General features: G+C 40.2%; 1 protein-coding gene across 4 annotated transcripts in view; it reads left to right on the forward strand.

Moving 5' to 3' along the window:
- Positions 1-8438: 8438 nt before the first annotated feature.
- Positions 8439-19456, forward strand: part of STK38 (serine/threonine kinase 38) — a 41313-nt gene continuing 30295 nt past the window's right edge. For 3 of the 4 annotated variants that reach the window (XM_057699059.1, XM_057699061.1, XM_057699062.1), the window contains exons 1-2: positions 8439-8706; positions 13592-13727. In XM_057699059.1, the coding sequence (XP_057555042.1) occupies positions 13597-13727 (131 nt within the window). In that variant the 5' untranslated portion in view covers positions 8439-8706; positions 13592-13596. The remainder of the gene's footprint in view (positions 8707-13591; positions 13728-19456) is intronic. The other variant, XM_057699060.1, reaches the window with a different exon arrangement.

Here is a 19456-nt window from a genome sequence, read left to right on the forward strand (position 1 = left end):
TTGCTGCACAAGGTTTATTTAATTCCCTCCCTCCTAATGTTTTCACTCCCAAACTGGCAGGTGGGAAACGTTTATGCATTATTTGGGTGCTAGACCTGCCCCACTTCACATCCTGCATTTGTTTTTGAGATATTTCACCCTCAATTCCCAAAGAAACATTGACTCATCATGACACACACGCACACATACACACGCACACACAGAGTCATCTGGAAAAAATTAATTTAAAATCTGTATTTCTTAAGACTTCTCAATTATTTTGGCATTAAGCTAAAATAATTAAGCCAATAATCATTAAGCATTCAGTTTAAAGAAAAACTCTAAGCAGGCAAAATCATACAGTCAAAGCTATCATTGTACTGTGTGTTGGCATGTCTGTAAGTCTGAAACTAAGAAACAATATGAAAAGCTACTTTTGCATTTAGTGCTTTCTTTGAGTTTTCAGGTTTGTAGCCTAAGCATTAAGATAAAAATGACCAGTCAGGTGGCTATTGCAGGGTCAGCTGATTATACGAATGCTTCCCTGGAGAATTATAGCTGTAAATAAATTTGTTTTCTCCTGACCAGCCTTCGTTATTGGCAGTTACCACATAATATGTGCTGTCCCCTCGTGCTCTCCTGGGACAGTGGGAAAGACATGGAGATGAGAAGATAGCTGGATGGGGGTGGAGGAGGTACCCATTGACTCTCCCACCTACTCTGTCTACCTTAGCAGTGGTTCTTTGATGGGTTGTCTTAATTCACCTGGGAAATATTTACTGAACGCTATGGTTAAATTTAAAGGGAAGGCTATGAAATTAAGTGGTAGGGAAACACCAAAGAGAACAAAAATAAACATAATAAATATACATATATATTTTTGGGCTGCATTGGGTCTTTGTTGCTGTGCGCAGGCTTTCTCCAGTTGCTGTGAGTAGGGGCTACTCTTTGTTGAGAAGGTATATTTTAGATATTATTAACATTTATAATCACTTGACCACTAAGTCAAGCAGATTACCCTCCATAACGTGGGTGGGCCTCATCCAATCAATTGAAAGCCTTGTGAACAAAGGTTGAGGTTTCCAAAGGAAGAAAGAATTTTGCATCAAGATGATGACATAGAAATCCTGCCTGAGTTTCCAGCCTACTGGCCTACCCTGTGGATTTCAGACTTAAGACTGGAACATCACCTCTTGCCTGAGTTTCCAGCCTGCCCTACAGATTTAGAATCTTTTGTTTTTAAAATAAAGTTATTTATTTATTTATTTATTTATTTAATTGGCTGTGTTGGGTCTTCGTTGCTGCACACGGGTTTTCTCTAGTTGTGGCGAGTGGGGGCTACCCTTCATTGTGGTATGCAGGTTCCTCATTGCGGTGGCCTGTCTTGCTGCGGAGCACAGGCTCTAGGCGCATGGGCTTCAGTAGTTGTGGCACATGGGCTCAATAGTTGTGGCTCACGGGCTCTAGAGCACAGGCTCAATAGTTGTGGTGCACAGGCTTAGTTGCTCCACGGCATGTGGCACCGTCCTGGGGCAGGGATTGAAACCACGTCCCCTGCATTGGCAGGCAGATTCTTAAACACTACACCACCTAGGAAGTCCCCACAATCCTTTTTTAAAAAAAACTAATTACTTAATTATTTTGGCCACATTGGGTCTTCGTTGCTGCGTGCAGGCTTTCTCTAGTTGTGGTGAGCAGGGGCTACTTCTCGTTGCAGTGCACAGACTTCTCATTGTCGTGGCTTCTCTCGTTGAGGAGCACAGGCTCTAGGTGTGCAGGCTCAGTAGTTGTGGCACACGGGCTTAGTTACTTTGTGGCATGTGGGATCTTCCTAGACCAGGGGTTGAACCCATGTCCCCTGCATTGGCAGGCAGATTCTTAACCATTGTGCCACCAGGGAAGTCCCAACCCTTAAAACAAATCTCTCTCCCTCTCTCTCTACCTTATTGCTTCAGTTTCTCTGGAAAAACCCGGTTAACACACAGGGCTCTAGAAAGGATGACCCTAGAGAAAAAAAATGAAGCTGTTTGACCATAATCTGATAAAAGCTTTCCAGTTTGGCAGAGAGCTTGCAGATAAGTCAGTGACAGATACTTTAAAATAAAACTATGCAAGATAAAAAATTGAGGCAATTGTTAACTCTAGGGAAAAAAAAAATGGCAGAGAAAAACCAGAGTAATTATTCTGCCTCATTTGGTTCAGTTATAGACACAATTAATTTTTTTTTATCGCAGTATAGTTGATTAACAATGTTGTGTTAGTTTCAGGTGTACAGCAAAGTGATTCGGTTTTACATATGTATATAAGAAATATATATATATTTTTCTCAGATTTTTTTTCATTATAGGTTATTACAAGATATTGAATATAGTTCCCTGTGCTAGAACAATAAGGATAAACAACAAGGATTCCCAGCTGATCCTTGTTATTTTATATATAGGAGTGTGTATCTGTTGATTCCAAGCTCCTAATTTATTCCTCCCCTTTCCTCTTCGGTAACCATAAATTTGTTTTCCATGTCTGTGAGTCTATTTCTGTTTTGTAAATAAGTTCATCCCATTTTGTAAGATTCCACATATAAGTGATATCCTATATTTGTCTTTCTCTGACTTACTTCACTTGGTATGATACTCTCTAGGTCCATCCATGTTGCTGCAAATGGCATTCTTTTTTTTTTAATTTTTATTTATTTTTATATATATCTATTTTTAAATTTATTTTGGATGTATTGGGCCTTTGCTGCTGTGCGAGGGCTTTCTCTAGTTGCAGCGAGTGGGGGCTACTCTTCATTGTGGCGCTTGGGCTTCTCATTGTGGTGGCTTCTCTTGTTGTGGAGCAGGGGTTCTAGGTGCACGGGCTTCAGTGGTTGTGGCACGTGGGCTCAGTAGTTGTGGCTCGTGGGCTTAATTGCCCCACAGCATGTGGGAACTTCCCAGACCAGGGCTTGAACCCATGTCCCCTGATTGGCAGGTAGATTCTTAACCACTGAGCTACCAGGGAAGCCTGGCATTATTTCTTTTTTAATGGCTGAATAATATTCCACTGTATATATTCACCACATCTTCTTTATCTATTCACCTGTTGACGTACAGTTAGGTTGCTTTCATGTCTTGGCTATTGTAAGTAGTGCTGCTATGAACTGGGGTGCATGTATCTTCTTGAATTAGAGTTTTTGTCTTTTCCAGATATGTGCCCAGGAGTGGGATTACAGGATCATGTGGTAACTCTATTTTTAGGTTTTTTAAGGAACCTGCATCTGTTCTTCATAGTGGCTGCACCAATTTACATTCTCAACAACAGTGTAGGATGGTTCCTTTTTCTCCACAACCTCTCCAGCACTTATTATTTGTAGACTTTTTGATGATGGCCATTCTGACTGGTGTGAGGTGACACCTCATTGTACTTTTGATTTGCATCTCTAATAATTAGCAGTGTTGAGCATATTTTCATGTGCCTGTTGGCCATCTGTGTATCTTCTTTGGAGAATAAATGCTGAATATTGATTTAAGGAAAATGGTGATGGAAGAAGTTATATGAAAGTTGTGGTGTAAGTAAGTCAAATACTCATCTTCACTGAGGAAGTTAAAAAATATCTAAAACGGAAAATTTAAGAAAAAGCAATCTTATTTAGAAACAAGGAGATACATAGCAGAAGAAACAACGAAAAGCATGGAAAGCCGCTGCCTGCTGATTGACTCTAGTGGGAGTGGGTGGGGCAAGGAGCTGCTGTTTGTCATTATAGATGTTGCAGATCATTTGGTCTTTTTCAAGCCCATATGTGTATTACTTTGATAAAAATAAAAACTAAATTAAAAGTTATGTGGGTCCAATGTGGAAAATTGGGGAAGTACAGAAAAGTGTAAGAAAGAAATAAAAACCATTTATAATTCTTCCCCTCAGAGAAAGTAACTATGCACATTTTCAAAAACTGAAATATAGTTGATTCACAATGGTGTGCAACTATGCACATTTCTGAGGGACAGAATTATTAAATGAATTTGTTGAGATTCAGCTGTCAGAGCTTGAGGATTTTAAAACATCACAACAGATATAAACGGACAAATAATAAGAGTACAGTACTGCATGTGTAGGTATAATTACATACAGTATAATCATATACAGTGTGACCCCTTTTGTGATTATGTGTGTATGAGAAAGTAATCTGTACACCTGAAACTGATAAAAAGAAAAAGGAAAATTATTAACCACTTGGCAGTTAATTTATTCTACTGAAATTTGTGAATCTCAACATACAATCATTACTATCCACGATGATACTTTTCAGTCAGGTGAGGCCACGTAGTTGCTAGATGGAGTCCACGAAAATAAACAAAACGTAATTTTTTTTTTTTAAAGAAAGAAAGTAATCTGAAGGGATACTCACCAAAATGTTACTTGGTAGTGACCAGGGCTGGGGCTGGGACTAGGGTGGGCAAGGGAGGCGTTAGGACTCACAAAGTAAGGAAACACACTCTCAGCATCATGCAAGTGCAGGGACTGCACCTGAACTTGAGTGCCTCCTTCAATGCTGTGCCCTAGGTGCCTCACTTGCCTTAGTCTCTGCCCTGGTGGGGTCACAGAGCTGCTGGATTGTGGGCACTTTCCCCTTCTTATTTTTCACTTAAATATTTGTTTAAATTCCTTGTTACTCCAAGGTATGTGGATTACCTGGGAGCTTGTTTAAAATGCAGAATCTCATCTCAGCCCCAGACTTTTTGAATCAGAATCTGCATTTTAACTGAATCCCAGGGGATCTGTTTGCACACGTTGACATTTGAGAAGCACTAGGCTAGCAGGCACCAAGCACAGTTCCTGCCCTCAATTGGAGGAAATATTCAGAGGCAATTGATGTCATGGCCCCCAGTGGGTTGGCCACATACTGCCAGCGGGTAAGACGCCTGTTCTTAGAGGACTGTGGTCTTTGCCATGAGGCTGAGCTTTGGCTGGTGAAGCAATCACAGGTCAGCTTGATGGAGGAGAAGCAGGTGACTCCTCTGGGACAAAAAACAACTTAGAGCAACGTTTAAAGAGAATGAAAAGGCTAACTGGCCTGGAACTGGGGAAAGGAGAGAGACAGAAACAGCACTAACATTCAAACCAAGTAATTCAAGTCCCGTGGGGATGAAGACGACCCTATAGAGAAATCTGTTATGAAACTGGAAAGCTTGGATTGTGTGAATTATATCATAATTATAAGAGGGCAGAGATAATATATAACAGAAAATATAAAGGGAATGACTGTTCAGTATTCCCACTAACCAGAAGTCAATTAATAAGGGTCAGACTTCCTAGGTGGCTCAGTGGTTAAGAATCCACCTGCCAATGCAGGGGACACGGGTTCCAACCCTGGCCTGGGAAGATTCCACATGCTGCGGAGCAACTAAGCCCGTGTGTCACAACTACTGAGCCTGTGCTCTAGAGCCTGTGAGTCACAACTACTGAACCTGTGTGCCACAACTACGGAAGCCCACAAGCCTAGAACCCATGCTCCGCAACAAGAAAAGCCACTGCAACCGCATACGGCAGTGAAGAGGGGCCCCCATGCACAGCAACGAAGACCCAATGCAGCCAAAAACAATATAAGTAAATAAATAATAAAATAGATCTCTAAAAAAAAAGATATATGGGGACTTCCCTGTTGGCACAGTGGTTAAGAATCTGCCTGCCAATGCAGGGGACATGGGTTCGAGTCTGGCCGGGGAAGATCCCACATGTCGTGGAGCAACTAAGCTCGTGTGCCACAACTACTAACCCTGTGCTCTAGAGCCTGTGAGCCATAACTACTGAGCCTGTGTGCCACAACTACTGAAGCTTGCACACCTAAAGCTCGTGCTTTGCAACAAGAGAAGCCACCACAATGAGAAGCCCGCACACCACAAGGAAGAGTAGCCCCCACTCGCCGCAACTAGAGAAAGCCCGTGCACAGCAATGAAGAGCCAATGCAGCCAATAAATAAATAAATAAATAAATAAATTTATTAAAAAAAAAGATATACACATTCCTATGTTCATTGCAGCATTGTTTACAACAGCTAAGATATGGAAACAACCTAAGTGCCCATCAATAGATGAATAGATAAAGAAGATGTGGTATGTGTGTGTGTGTATATATATATATATAAAGTACTTATATATATATATGAATATTACTCAGCCATGAAAAAGAATAAAATCTTGCTATTTGTGACAACATGGATGCACCCAGAAGGTATTATGCTAAGAGGAATAAGTCAAAGATAAATACTGTATGATTTTACTTACACATGATTTCACTTGCACAATCTAAAATAAATATAAATGAACAAACATAAAACAGAAACAGAGTTACAGACAACAAATAGGTGGTTGCTAGAGGGGAGGTGGGTGGGAGGGATGGGGGAGAAAGGTGAGGGAGATTAAGAGGTACAAATTTCTAGTTGCAAAATAAATGAGTCACAGGTCTGAAATGTGCAGTGTGGAGAATATAGTCAATAACTATGTAATATCTTTGTATGGTGACACGTAATTAGACATATCATTTTGAAATGTGTAGAAATATTGAAACAGCATAATGTTGTATAACAAGAACTAATATAATGCTGTAGATCAATTATACTTCAGAAACAAACGAACAAACTCATAGAAAAAGGGATCAGATTTGTGGTTACCAGAGTAGGGGAGGGGGAGTTGCATGAAGGTGGTCAAACGGTACACACTTCCAGTTATAAGTACTAGGGATGTAATGTACACCAAGATAAATATAATTAACATGGCTGTATGTTATATGTGAAACTTTTGTTTCCTTAATCTTGTATTTATGTGAGATGATGGATGTTTACTAAATTTATTGTGATAATCATTTCATGAGGTGTGCAAGTCAAATCATTACGTTGTACACAAATTTTTTTGGCTGTGTTGGGTCTTTGTTGCTGCGTGAGGGCTTTCTCTCTAGTTGTGACAAGTGGGGGCTACTCTTCATTGTGGTGCACAGGCTTTGCATTGCAGTGGCTTCTCTTGCTCCAGAGCACCAGCTCTAGGCGTGCAGGCTCAGTAGTTGTGGCACTCGGGCTTAGTTGCTCGGCGGCCTGTGGGATCTTCCCTGACTAGGGCTGGAACCTGTGTCCCCTGCACTGGCAGGCGGATTCGTAACCACTGTGCCACCAGGGAAGTCCCGCTGTACACAAACTTATACAGTGCTGTATGTCAATTATACCTCAATAAAAATGGAAGAAGAAGAAAAGAATTGTGAGGATCACCTGGGATTAAGTAACTTGCATGTGGGTTGTAGACTGAAAAGTGCTGTGCAAACATCTGGCACTGCTACTAAGTTGTTAAGGAAGGGGAGGACTTTGACAAAAGGCACTGAGTGAGAAGGGCCTCTGCACAGGGAGAATGAAAGGCGAAGGTTTTTGTGTGTTAAGACAAGAGGAAACTGGGTTTGAAGTCTACAAAGCTGAAAGCAGTCAAAGAAAGCCTCTGCTTTTAAGACCATTAAGGAAACAAAGCCTGGGACCCCAAGCTTGAAGGATAAAACAAAGCCCAATGGCCTTACACAGTTACACAAGAGCATGGGGCGCCCTAACAGAACAAAACACGCTAAAGAATGACTTGCACACCCGTTTCTTTCGCTGCCTACATGGCCTCTACCGAAGGCAGGAAGGGACCATCTCTTACTCATCTTTGTTTCCAGGAGCCTGACACTTTCTGGTCAAGAGCACTGTGCTCACTCTTAAGGAACCAGTGAATGCCCACAGGCTTGGGACCTCTTTAACCCAAGGGGTGAGAGACTAAGAGGCTGGGTAGCCTTGAAAGGCAGGTTCTTTTGTACTCACTGGATGCTCTCCCGGTGTCCAATGTCCAAACACCATCCAAGGAACCGCAACCAAGAGCGCAGCCCATCCAAGGCAAGGCGGGTTAATCGTTACTTTAAGGAAGAGCAGGTAAGGCCAAGAGCTCCAGCGGACCTACTTATGATGAAATTCAAGAGAAGGTGGGGGACCAGGACTACACAGGTAATAAAACTTCACAGAACTACACATGAACGCGAGCACGCGAACACACGCATGGCAAACTGGTTAAATGTGAGTCAGGCTTGTAATCTAGTTAATTGCATTGATCTGGTCAATGGTATCCCGCCAGTGTCAATTTCCTGGTTTTGATAATGTACTATAGTTAGTTATATAAGATGTTGAGAGAAGCTGGGTGGGTGATGGGTAAAAGGGACCCCTCTGTATTAATTTTGCAACTTTTTGTGAGCTTATTATTTCAAAATAAAAAGTTAAAAAGAAAAAAAAAAGCCCCTCCCGAGGGCCCAGCCCCGCCCCGGCCCGGCCCGAGATGGCCCCACACCTCACCCTTCTGCACTCAACCCAGCGTCTCCTGAGGGAATAAGGCGAGGGGGCGGGGCCGCGCAGGCGCAGACCCGAAATCCCCATCGCGTCGCCGGGAGGTAACGCTTGCGCAGTCTGGGCCCCTGGCCGGCGCGCCAGCCCGTCTCCGCGGTGGGGCACCGCGCTGCCTTGGCTCCTCCGCTTGCCGTCTTTTCCGGCAGTTGGTGCGCTTCCTGTTGTTCGCACCCGCAACCGCCCCTCGGCCCCTACCTCAGAGCCCTTCGCGAGGCCCCTGCACTCGTCTGGTCGGCTGGCTGCTGCCGCTGGGGTCTCGCCTCTGCGCCCGTCGAGACTGGCCGCCCGGCCGGCGTCTGCGGCTGTCCGCGCCCTCCGCCGGCCCTGTCTCCCTTGGGGCTCCGGTGAGTGTCTGGCTGCTGTTGTCTTCGGTCAGTCCCGGGCTTTCCCCTTTTCTCTCCTCTTCCCGCCAGCGTCCTCTTTCCAGCCCTGCCCTTTCGGCCCCTCCTGACAGCGCCTCTCCCGCCGGCGTCCAGAGGCTCGTAGTCGGTCCTCTGCACGTCTTCCCGGAGCCGGGCTCCCCACCTCGTCTTTTCTCTGTCTTCGTGCGCGGTTGGGGCGGGGAGCCAGGCTCTCTTCTTTCCCTGTTGCCTGCTTTGTCTGCTCCTTGCCACCGCTCAGTCCCCTCTGGGGTGTCGGTCACTGCGAATTTTCACCTCCTTTTCTTTCTCCTGGGGTCTAAGAACCTGAGGTGTTGTGTGAGGCAGAGATATTGAAAGCCCTTCTGGGAGGCGGCGGCGGGGCGGGGGGGGGAGCGGTACCTTTGCGTCTGCCCTCTTCCTGATGGTTAAGCTCAGGGTACTGGGCTTCAGGTAATCTGACTGAAAACCACGGGGAAATTGAGCGAAGACTGTTCTTTTAAGATGAGTGGGGACGGAAAGTCGGTAAAGACTTAGAGCAAAGTCTGTGCAGAAGGACTTAGCGAAAGTGTGCAGAACGGCAAGTAGAGAGACCAGATCTCCCAGTTGACTAAAGGACACAGAGAAACTTGTTCTTTTTGAAACGCACAGAGGAAGGTTGGCGTGAAGAAGACCCCGTGCTTTCTATCGTTTTCAGCTCACTTTGGCTCTGAGTTAGGATTAGCCAGGCAGTGGATGTGGTTTCCCTAAGCATACAACAACCACCACCACAATAACAGCCTCCACTCTCCACCCAAGCATTAGATGGCAGCTTCCTCATAGGCGGACGGGAACAACTCTATCCAACTCTGTATAGAAAACCATTCCATATCCTAACCCTACTCCCATCATACATGCATATTTTCAGCTCCTAGTAATGGACGTAAGAAACCAGTGTTTTCCTAGCAAATCTTTTACATAAGGTACTTAACTAAGTGCATAGCGTTGTGCATGATATGGGGAAGGATGGTAAAAGTGTAAGATAGGGTGCTTGCTTTCCAGTGGCTTACAGTTCAGTAGGAGAAATTAGACACGTTACTTTTAAGGAATAGTCTCAGCCCCAGTGCTGAATTGTCCAAATATTGGGTTGTCAGTCACAAAGAAGGAATTGGTGAGAAAAGGGGGTATTTATGGAGTTAACAGGGTACCATTGTAAAGTCAACCAGTTAACTATGCATGACCATCTAGATTGAATACAATAGTTTTCATTTGATCTCCTTTTAACGTCTGTCCTGACTTATGAGGATCATAAAATTTAACTTTTGTGAATTTTTTTTACCTTTTAAGAATTTCTTACCTACCTATTATTTCTTATTTCTGAGTTGGAGAATGAAACAAATAGGGCAAGGGCCTTCAGTGGCCTATAGGTCAGGGTAAGAAGGCTTGAATTGTCAAAAGCTTTAGGGAAAGCCCTGTCTTATATAAAGTACTTGGTTGACCCAGTAAACCTATAAATTGCTGTAGGGTAATAGTAATTGTAACATTTGATGAAAAGTTAATAGAATTAGGCTAACTCTTTCATGAGCAGAGGAAGAGGATGGGGAGGAGGTTTTGAAGAAGGGTCAAAGGGAAGGACAAGTGCATCCTTTGCCGTTACATTAGAGACTGTATGAAGGTTGAAAACCATTCTGCTAGAACATTGTTGGCCTACAAGAGCATCTTTTAATGCACTTAATCTCCTGTTGATCTTTTACAAAGTTTAGGAAGTCATGCTAGCGACTTAAGTGGGTCAAAACGCTTGTTCCCCAGTTTTCATATACCACCTCAATGTAAATGTGATTTTGTTCTTTAGCTTTGTTGACAACTGAAAATCATTAACTTGCTCAACTTACCTTTACTAACTGCCTTTTATATGGAAGGCACTGTTTGTCTTAGGCTTAAACATGCTCTAAAATTTCATTTGTTAAAATGTAAATATATGTGTATATATATATATCTACAGATATATATATATAGAGAGAAAGAAACAGAGACACTCTCCAGAAATTTTCAGACAGGGGAGGAGTACTAAGCGCTCTCTTGCTTCAGACTTGTTTTTAAATCTGGTTTTAAAATTTCTTCACCAAACTTGGAGTGCATGTGGTTTTCATTGTGGGTGGAGGGGGTACAGGCTGACAAATAAGGAACCACACCCAAGCTTTATAAACCAGACAGAGGTTTTAAAAAAAATTCTACTGATATCCTGAAAACATTTGAGTTTGCTTTAGTGTTAGCTGAAACTTTCATGTGAAAAATAACATCTTATAGTGAGGTAGAGATGAGTTCAATGTCTTGAATTTGTGATTACTGGCATTTGGGCACATTGTGAATCAAAATGTTCCACTTTGAAATAGAGCCTTGATTTTGAATCTCTTTTGTCTGAAGAGAGTATTCTTTGAGATTTTTCTGAGTATCTTTTTATAAAATTGCTTAATGTGAAGCCTTTTTTCTTAGTAATAATAAGTGTCTGCACATTCCTTAAAAGCCTAAGTTTAATCTATGGAACAATTTAAAAGTGGCTAAATGTTAAGGGGAGAACCTTAGGAAAACTTTTCACAAAATGTGCTGTCTTTGAAAATGGCCCTTGGCCCCTGCTGATTTTTACTCAGCTTCATACTGGGATGAGAAGACAGACTTAGAGGCAGGTCCTGTGGGAGGAAGGCATGATAAGGATGAAATATTGAGTATTATTGTCAGTGCTGGAGCAAGTCAAGGTTGGTGAACAATTTGGCCAGGTGTGACAGTGTAGGTTGGCAAAAAATATTTAGGGAAGATGAGATTTAAATGTTGGGGGGTGGGGGAGGGGGCAGTTCTGTAAGCTATTTAAACCTTGTTGGGATCCGTTTTCAAATATGTAAAACTAGGAAGTTAGGGTCTCCTGTTTTTAAGATATCTTCCATCACTAAAATTATAATTCAGGTTTTTTCTTTTGTAATATTGTTTCCATCGTAGGTCTTTAACTTGTCAATTCAAATAGCAAACATCTATCGAATACCATAAGCCATGTCACAGTACATGTATACCTATAGGTGAAGATTTTAGTCATAGATTTTTTTTAAACTATAGAAATTGTAAATTTAAAAGTTCTTGGTAGCTTAATGGTGATAGTACATACTCATTGAAGGAAATATAGAAAATGTGGAAAAGCACAAACAAGAATAAAATGATCTAGGGCTTCCCTGGTGGCGCAGTGGTTAAGAATTTGCCTGCCAATGCTGGGGACACAGGTTCGATCCCTGCTCCAGGAAGATCCCACATTCCGCGGAGCAACTAAGCCAGTGTGCCACAACTACTGAGCCTTTGCTTTAGAGCCCGTGAGCCACAGCTATTGAGCCCATGTGCTGCAACTGCTAAAGCCCATGCGCCTAGAGCCCATGCTCTGCAACAAGAAAAGCCACGGCAATGAGGAGCCTGCGCACCACAACAAAGAGTAGTCCTCGCTAGCTGCAACTAAAGAGAGCCTGTGCACAGCTGGGAAAAAAGACCCAACACAGCCAATAAATAAATAAATAAACAAATTTATATAAAAAAAGAATAAAACGATCTATTGTATTCTCACTGCCTAGACTTAGGCCACTAATAACATTTTGATATTTATTTCTAATAATTCTGTGCACATACAGTAAACACATAAAATTAAAATGGTATACGTTCTGTTTTTTAACCTATTCTTTCCACTTAGATTGGAAATATTTTCCCTCACATTAAACATTTGAACATATTTTAATTGTCTGCATATTATTTAATTGTAGGACTTTCCCATAATTTAATCAGTTCTGTTGTTGGTTATTCAAGTTACTTCTGGTTTTTGTCATTACAATGCTGCATTGAATCCCCTTAGGTATGAATCCTTATGGGTCTTTGATTTCTCCAAGGTAGGTTCCTAGATGGCAAAGAATTATACTGTCTGTGTTATATATTCTTTTTTTTGGGGGGGGGGGGTGAAGTAGAAAAGAATAGCTTTATTACTTTGGCAGGCAAAGGGGGAACACAGTGGGCACCTGCCTGGAAAAACTGTGTCCCCTATGTTATAGATCCTTTTTTTTTTTTTTTAAATATTTATTTGTTTATTTTTAGCTGTGTTTGGTCTTGTTGCTGCACATGGGCTTTCTCTGGTTGTGGTGAGCGGGGGCTACTCTGTTGCGGTGCGTAGGCTTCTCATTGTGGTGGCTTCCCTTGTGGAGCACGGGCTCTAGGCGAGCAGGCTTCAGTAGTTGGGGCATGTGGGCTCAGTAGTTGTGGCACACGGGCTTAGTTGCTCCGCAGCATGTTGGATCTTCCCGGCCCAGGGCTTGAACTCATGTCCCCTACATTGGCAGACGGATTCTTAACCACTGCGCCACCAGGGAAGTCCCTATATATTCTTAATATATGTATCTGGTATTGTAATCTCATTCTCTTCTTTTTAAAAAAATGCAGTACTATGCTTTAAAGATATATTCATGTTGCTTTTAGGTACAGATAGATTTGCTTCTGACTGTTGTATGGTATTTCTTTGCATACATCCACAACATTTTATTTATTGATTTACTTATTAAATTGCCTCCAACTTCCCACAACACAGATAATGGCATAGTGAACATCCTCTGTGATGCACATCCTTGTACATGTTCCCTTAAGAGCCTGTGTGACAGTTTCTCTAGGCCTTATACCTAGGGATGATATTTCTGGGTCAAAAAACATTAATGTATACTTATTTTCACCAAGTTTTCTGTTTGTTTGGTTTTTGTTATATATTGTTTGTCCTCTAGAAAACTTGGGTCAATTTACATTGCTTCCAGTTGGGTAAGAGAGTGCATAATTGGTGGGTTCTAACTCCAAAACTAATACCTCTTTTTTTCATTGTTTCTAGCAGCCATGGCAATGACAGGCTCAACACCTTGCTCGGCCATGAGTAATCACACAAAGGAAAGGGTGACCATGACCAAAGTGACACTGGAGAATTTTTATAGCAACCTTATCGCTCAACATGAAGAACGAGAGCTGAGGTAAAGCATTTTGTTTGAGAAAAGTATGTCATGGTTTTGGCATCCATGTCTAGTATCTTAAATCACATTGATAATATAGTTGAAAGGAGACAAGAATAGCAGCGGCTGTGTTATAGCCTATTCCAGTACGGTGGAGTGACAGTGTCATTGATTTCCAAAGCCCTTGCTGTTAACGCACTTATGTCCACTACTAGTCAGTAACATAAAATTCCATGGTAGTATAAAAAAAGTAATTGGGCCAAAACCTTAGAATTCATTGTTAAGGCCGTGTGATGTAATGGAAAGAGCAAACTTATGGAGCCAGATCTGGGTTTAGAATCCTGCCTTTACCATTTAGTAGCTGTATGAGGTTGGAACAAGTTGTAAGTCTTTCTGCATATCAGTTCTCCCATCTAGAAAATGGGGATAATATTACTTGCCTTGCAAGATTGCTGTGGGGATTAGATATGACATACATGAGTACCTACTAAAGTGCTTCACACAGTCACATAGTTAATGGGGTTGTAGTGTTGCCGAGCCCAGGCTTGTTCGGCTCACTGCATTAGAGGCCAGTAAATCCAGAGAGGAGTTGTTGGGTGCAAGGAGTAGCGAGTTTATTCAGAAAGACAGCAAACTGAGAAGATGGTGGACTCATGCGCTTAGAACCATCTTGCCTGAGGCTCCTTTTATACTAAAAGGGGTGGGAGTAAAGTCAAAGATTTCCTGATTCCAGTCAGCCTCCAGAAAGGTTGTGTTAATTTCTTTCTCCCTGCAATAATTCACAGGTGGGTCTGGTGATCTAAACAAAGTTATTTTAGCTTAGTGCTTATTCCTTGGGAGGCAGGGTTCTCAGAGATGGGCCATTATGTATAATTTAAGCTTACAGCCAACATCCCTTTAGTGATTAAGTTGTGATAGAATACAAAATATTCTTCCCTATTACAGTAGCAACTATTGTTACTGATCTAATGTGCACTATCCATGTAGTAACTCATAATTAAAATTTTTTCCCAATATTTTATTATGAAAATATTCAAAAGTACAGAAAAGTTGAAAGAATTGTACGGTGAATACCCGTACAGACATCATATAGATTCTACAGTTATCATTTGTTATTTTTTCACATATCCATCTATCCATTCCTTTATCCATTCATTAATTCATCTTAATTTTTTGCTTGTACTTCAAATTATGCTGCAGATGTCTATATGTTTTACTTATGAATATTTCTGCTTGTATAAAAACAGAGTTTTATATATATATATTTTAAGAGTGGAGAATTTGCATACAACGAAATGCACCACCTTAAGGGTACATTTCGGAGTTTTGATAAATACATACACCTGTACAACTTAAACCCCTATGAAGACATAGAATATTACTATCGTCCCAGAAAGTTCTTTCCTGGAGATTCTCCTTCAACCCCATGCCACTGTTGTGATTGTTTCTACCATAGGTTAATATTGCCTATTCCATACGAACGGGATGTGTCAGTGTATTCTTTTGAATAAGGCATCTTGCACTTGAATGTTTTCAAGGTTTATCCACGTTGCTGTTGTGTCCATAGTTTGTTCCTTTATATTGCTGAGTACCATTCTGTTTTCTGACTATCCCATAGTTTTTTTTATATATTCTTTTGTTAATAAAAATCTGGGCTTTTTAAAGTTTTTGGCTGTTTTTAATAAGTTTCTCTGAATATTTGTTTACAGATCTTTTTGTGAACATTTGTTTTCAGTTCTTAGGTGAATATTTAGGAGTGGAATGGCTGGCTCGTAAACATACATAGGTGTATGTTTAGTTTTATAAGAAACTGCTAGACCTTTTTCTAAAAGATTACTAACAGTGTATGCGGTTCTAGTTGCTTCATGTTTATATTTTTTAACATTTGTGTCGTCAGTCTTTTAAAGTTAGCTATTCTTGTGGATGCTTAGTGGTATTTCATTGTTATTTTAATTTGCATTTCCCTGATGATTAATGATGTTAAACATTTTTCTTTATGTGTTTTTTGGCCATTTGTATATTTGCCTTTGTGAAGTGCTTGTTCATATTTTTTTGACCATTGAGTTTTAGAAGTTCCTTATATATCTTAGATACTGGTCTTTTGTCCTAGGTGTGTTTTGCAAAGTTTCTCCCAGTCTGTGGCTTTCCTGTTCATCTAGTTTGGCATTTTTTTCTTTTGTAGCTACTGCATTGTGTGACCTCTTAAGAAACCTTTGCCTACTCCTAAGCCATGATGATATTCTCTCATGTTTTCTTCTGGAAGTTTTATAGATTTAGTTTTTACATTTAGTTGTATAATCCATCTTGAATTAATACATGTGTGGGGTTTGAGATTTATTTATTTTTTTTCCTTATGGATATCCAGTTATTTTAGCAGTATTTGTTGCAAAGATTTTCTTTTTGCCATTAGATTGCTTTTGCACTTTTGAAAATTAAATACCGTGTAATTATGTATCTGTGTCTGGGCTCTTTATCCTGTTTCATTGACTTATTTGTCTGTCTCTATGCCAGTATCAGATTGTCTTGATTACGGTAGCTTTGTGGTAAGTTTTGAAGTCAGATAGTGCAGGTCCTCAACTTTATCGTTCTTGTTTTTTTTCAAGATTGCTTTGGATATTCTAGGTTCTTTGAATTTCCATGTAAATTTTAGAATCAGCTTGTCAACTTCTACAGAAAATCCTGATGGAATTATGATTGTAATTGTATTGAATCTGTAGATCAGTTTGAGGGAGAGTTGACATCTTAACAATGTCGAATCTTCTGATGCTTACCTCTCCATTTTGTTAGGTCTTTAATTTTTCTCAGCAATATTTTGTAGTTTTAGGGTGGAGATCTTTCATGTCTTTTGTCTGTTCCCAGTATTTTTTGGAGTTTTTCGATACTATTTTAAGTGGATATTTAAAATTTCAGTTTTCACTTGTTTGCTGCTAGCATGTGGAACTATAACAAAATGTGAATTTTGTATATTGATCTTATACCCTGCAACTTGTAATAAGTAATAATTTACTTATTCTAGAAGCTTTTTTGTAGATTCCTTAGAATTTTCTATGTAAACCATGTCATAGCGAAATAGAGAGTTTTACATCTTCCTTTCCAATCTGTACACCTTTTCTTTCTTTTTCTTGCCTTTTTACGTTGGCTAGAATTTCAGATACAATGTTGAATGTAAGTGGTAGGAGTAGACATCTTTTGTTCCCGATTTAAGGGGGAAAGCACTATTTTACTGTCAGTTGTGATACTAATGTAGGTTTTTCAGAGATGCTCTTCATAGACTTGGGAATAGTTTCCGGTTCCTGTTCGACTGAGAGTTTTTATAAGTGGGTGTTGAATTTTGTCAGATGCTTTTTCTGCATTTTTGAAATGTTCATGTTGTTTTTTCTCCTTTATTGTTTCACTGTGGTGAATTACGTGGACTGAGTTTTTTAATGTTAAACCAATTTCCATTCCCAGGGTAAAACCCTCTTGGTCTTAATGCTTTATTCTCTTTATATGTTGCTGGATTCAGTGTGCTAATGTTTGGATAGGAATTTTTGTAACCATTTCCTGCAGGAGGGTGTAAATCATAATTTACATGGGATATATGATTTGACTTTAAATATGCAGCTCTGTTGCGGAATAGCAAGACACTTTATACCCGTGGTGGCTAGCTGTACAAAGAGCCTGTACAGTGCTCTTTGTTAGGATCATGGGGAATTCAAAAATACGTTTGCATACTCTGTCTCTAGGCATGTGAAACCTGTTGGAGGTGGTTATTTTCAAATAAAACACAACCACTTTCTTGAAATCAGAGCTTCTGGTATTGTAGTTACGAAGCAAATGCTTATGAGTTCTGATTAAGCTACTTGTTTTATTTGATAATAGTCAGTTGGTTTTTAATCCTACCGGCTCTGCCCTGTGGTGCATGGTTGATATGTAACACATTCTCCAGCAACAAGATGATACATGGTTTTATTTACCTTATTAGTAAGTGTTATATTGTGATTTACACTAAGATTGTATCCCAAAATGGGTTGAAATCAGTGCTTTTTTTGTTTTGGATTCTCAAGATGGAAAGACCTTCCAAATGCTTTCATGGTTTTGGTTTTCTTAAAGACCAAATTAATCAAGACAGTAAAAAGAGAATGTTAGACATTTAAGAGGATTAGAATGTTTGCTTTTGTAATTTTTGTTGTTATCAAATCACCATTATTTTTCATTTAAAAAAAACAGTATTTATTGCAGCACTCTTTACAATAGCCAGGACATGGAAACAACCTAAATGCCCATCAACAAATGAATGGATACAGAAGATGTGGCATATATATACAATGGAATATTACTCAGCTATAAAAAGGGATGAGATGGAGCTATATGTAATAAGGTGGATAGAACTACAATCTGTCATACATAGTGAAGTAAGTCAGAAAGAGAAAGACAAATATTGTATGCTAACTCACATATACGGAATCTAAAAATGGTACTGATGAACTCAGTGACAAGAACAAGGAAGCAGATACAGAGAATGGACTGGAGAACTCGAGGTATGGGAGGGGGCGGGGGGTGAAGGGGAAACTGAGACGAAGCGAGAGAGTAGCACAGACATATATATACTACCAACTGTAAAATAGTCAGTGGGAAGTTGTTGTTAACAAAGGGAGTCCAACTCGAGGATGGAAGATGCCTTAGAGGACTGGGGCAGGGAGGGTGGGGGGGACTCGAGGGGGGGGCGTCAAGGAAGGGAGGGAATATGGGGATATGTGTATAAAAACAGTTGATTGAACCTGGTGTACCCCCCCAAAAAAAAAGTAAATAATAATAATAAAAAAAGAATCTGCCTGCCAAAAAAAAAAAAAAAAACAAAAAACAGTAGATACTTTGAGCTTTTCAGAATCAGTATTTCCTGGTTAATCTTTTTCTTTTAGTGCCCTCTTTTGTTGTTGTTTTTCTTTCATTTTTATTTTTTAAAATTTTTATTGGAGTATGATTTACAATGTTGTGTTAGTTTTAGATGTACAGCAAAGTGAATCAGTTATACATGTATATGTACAGATTCTTTTTCAGATTCTTTTCCCATGTAAGTCATTACAGAGTACTGAGTAGAGTTCCCTGTGCTCTACAGTAGGTGCTTGTTATTTATCTATTTTATACATAGTAGTGTGTATATGTTAATCCCAGTCTCCTAATTTATCACTTCCTCCCATGTTTCCCCTTTGGTAACCATAAGTTTGATTTCAAGATCTGTGAGTCCGTTTCTGTTTTTTGTTTTTTTTTTTTTAGGTCTTTATTGGAATATAATTACTTTACACTCTTGTACCAGTTTTTGAGGTACACCAAAGTGAATCAGCTGTATTTCTACATGTATCCCCATATCCCCTCCCTCCCGCGACTTCCTCCCACCCTCCCTGTCCTGGCCCTCTAAGGCATCACCCATCATTGAATTGATCTCCCTTTGTTACACAGCAACTTCCCACTAGCTATCTATCTTACAGTTGGTAGTGTATATCGTTTCTGTTTTTGTAAATAAGTTCATTTGTATCATTTTTTTAATTAGATGCCACATATAAGTGATACCATATGACATTTGTCTTTCTCTGACATACTTCATTTAGCATGATAATCTCCAGGTCCATCCTTGTTGCTACAAATGGCATTATTTTTTTATGGCGGAGTAATATTCCATTGTGTGTGTGTGTGTGTGTGTGTGTGTATACACACCACGTCTTCTTTATCCATTCCTCTGTTGATGGACATTTAGGTTGCTTCAGTGTCTT

This window comes from Hippopotamus amphibius, chromosome 11 (genome assembly GCF_030028045.1).
Source record: "Hippopotamus amphibius kiboko isolate mHipAmp2 chromosome 11, mHipAmp2.hap2, whole genome shotgun sequence".
Classification (NCBI taxonomy): domain Eukaryota; kingdom Metazoa; phylum Chordata; class Mammalia; order Artiodactyla; family Hippopotamidae; genus Hippopotamus; species Hippopotamus amphibius.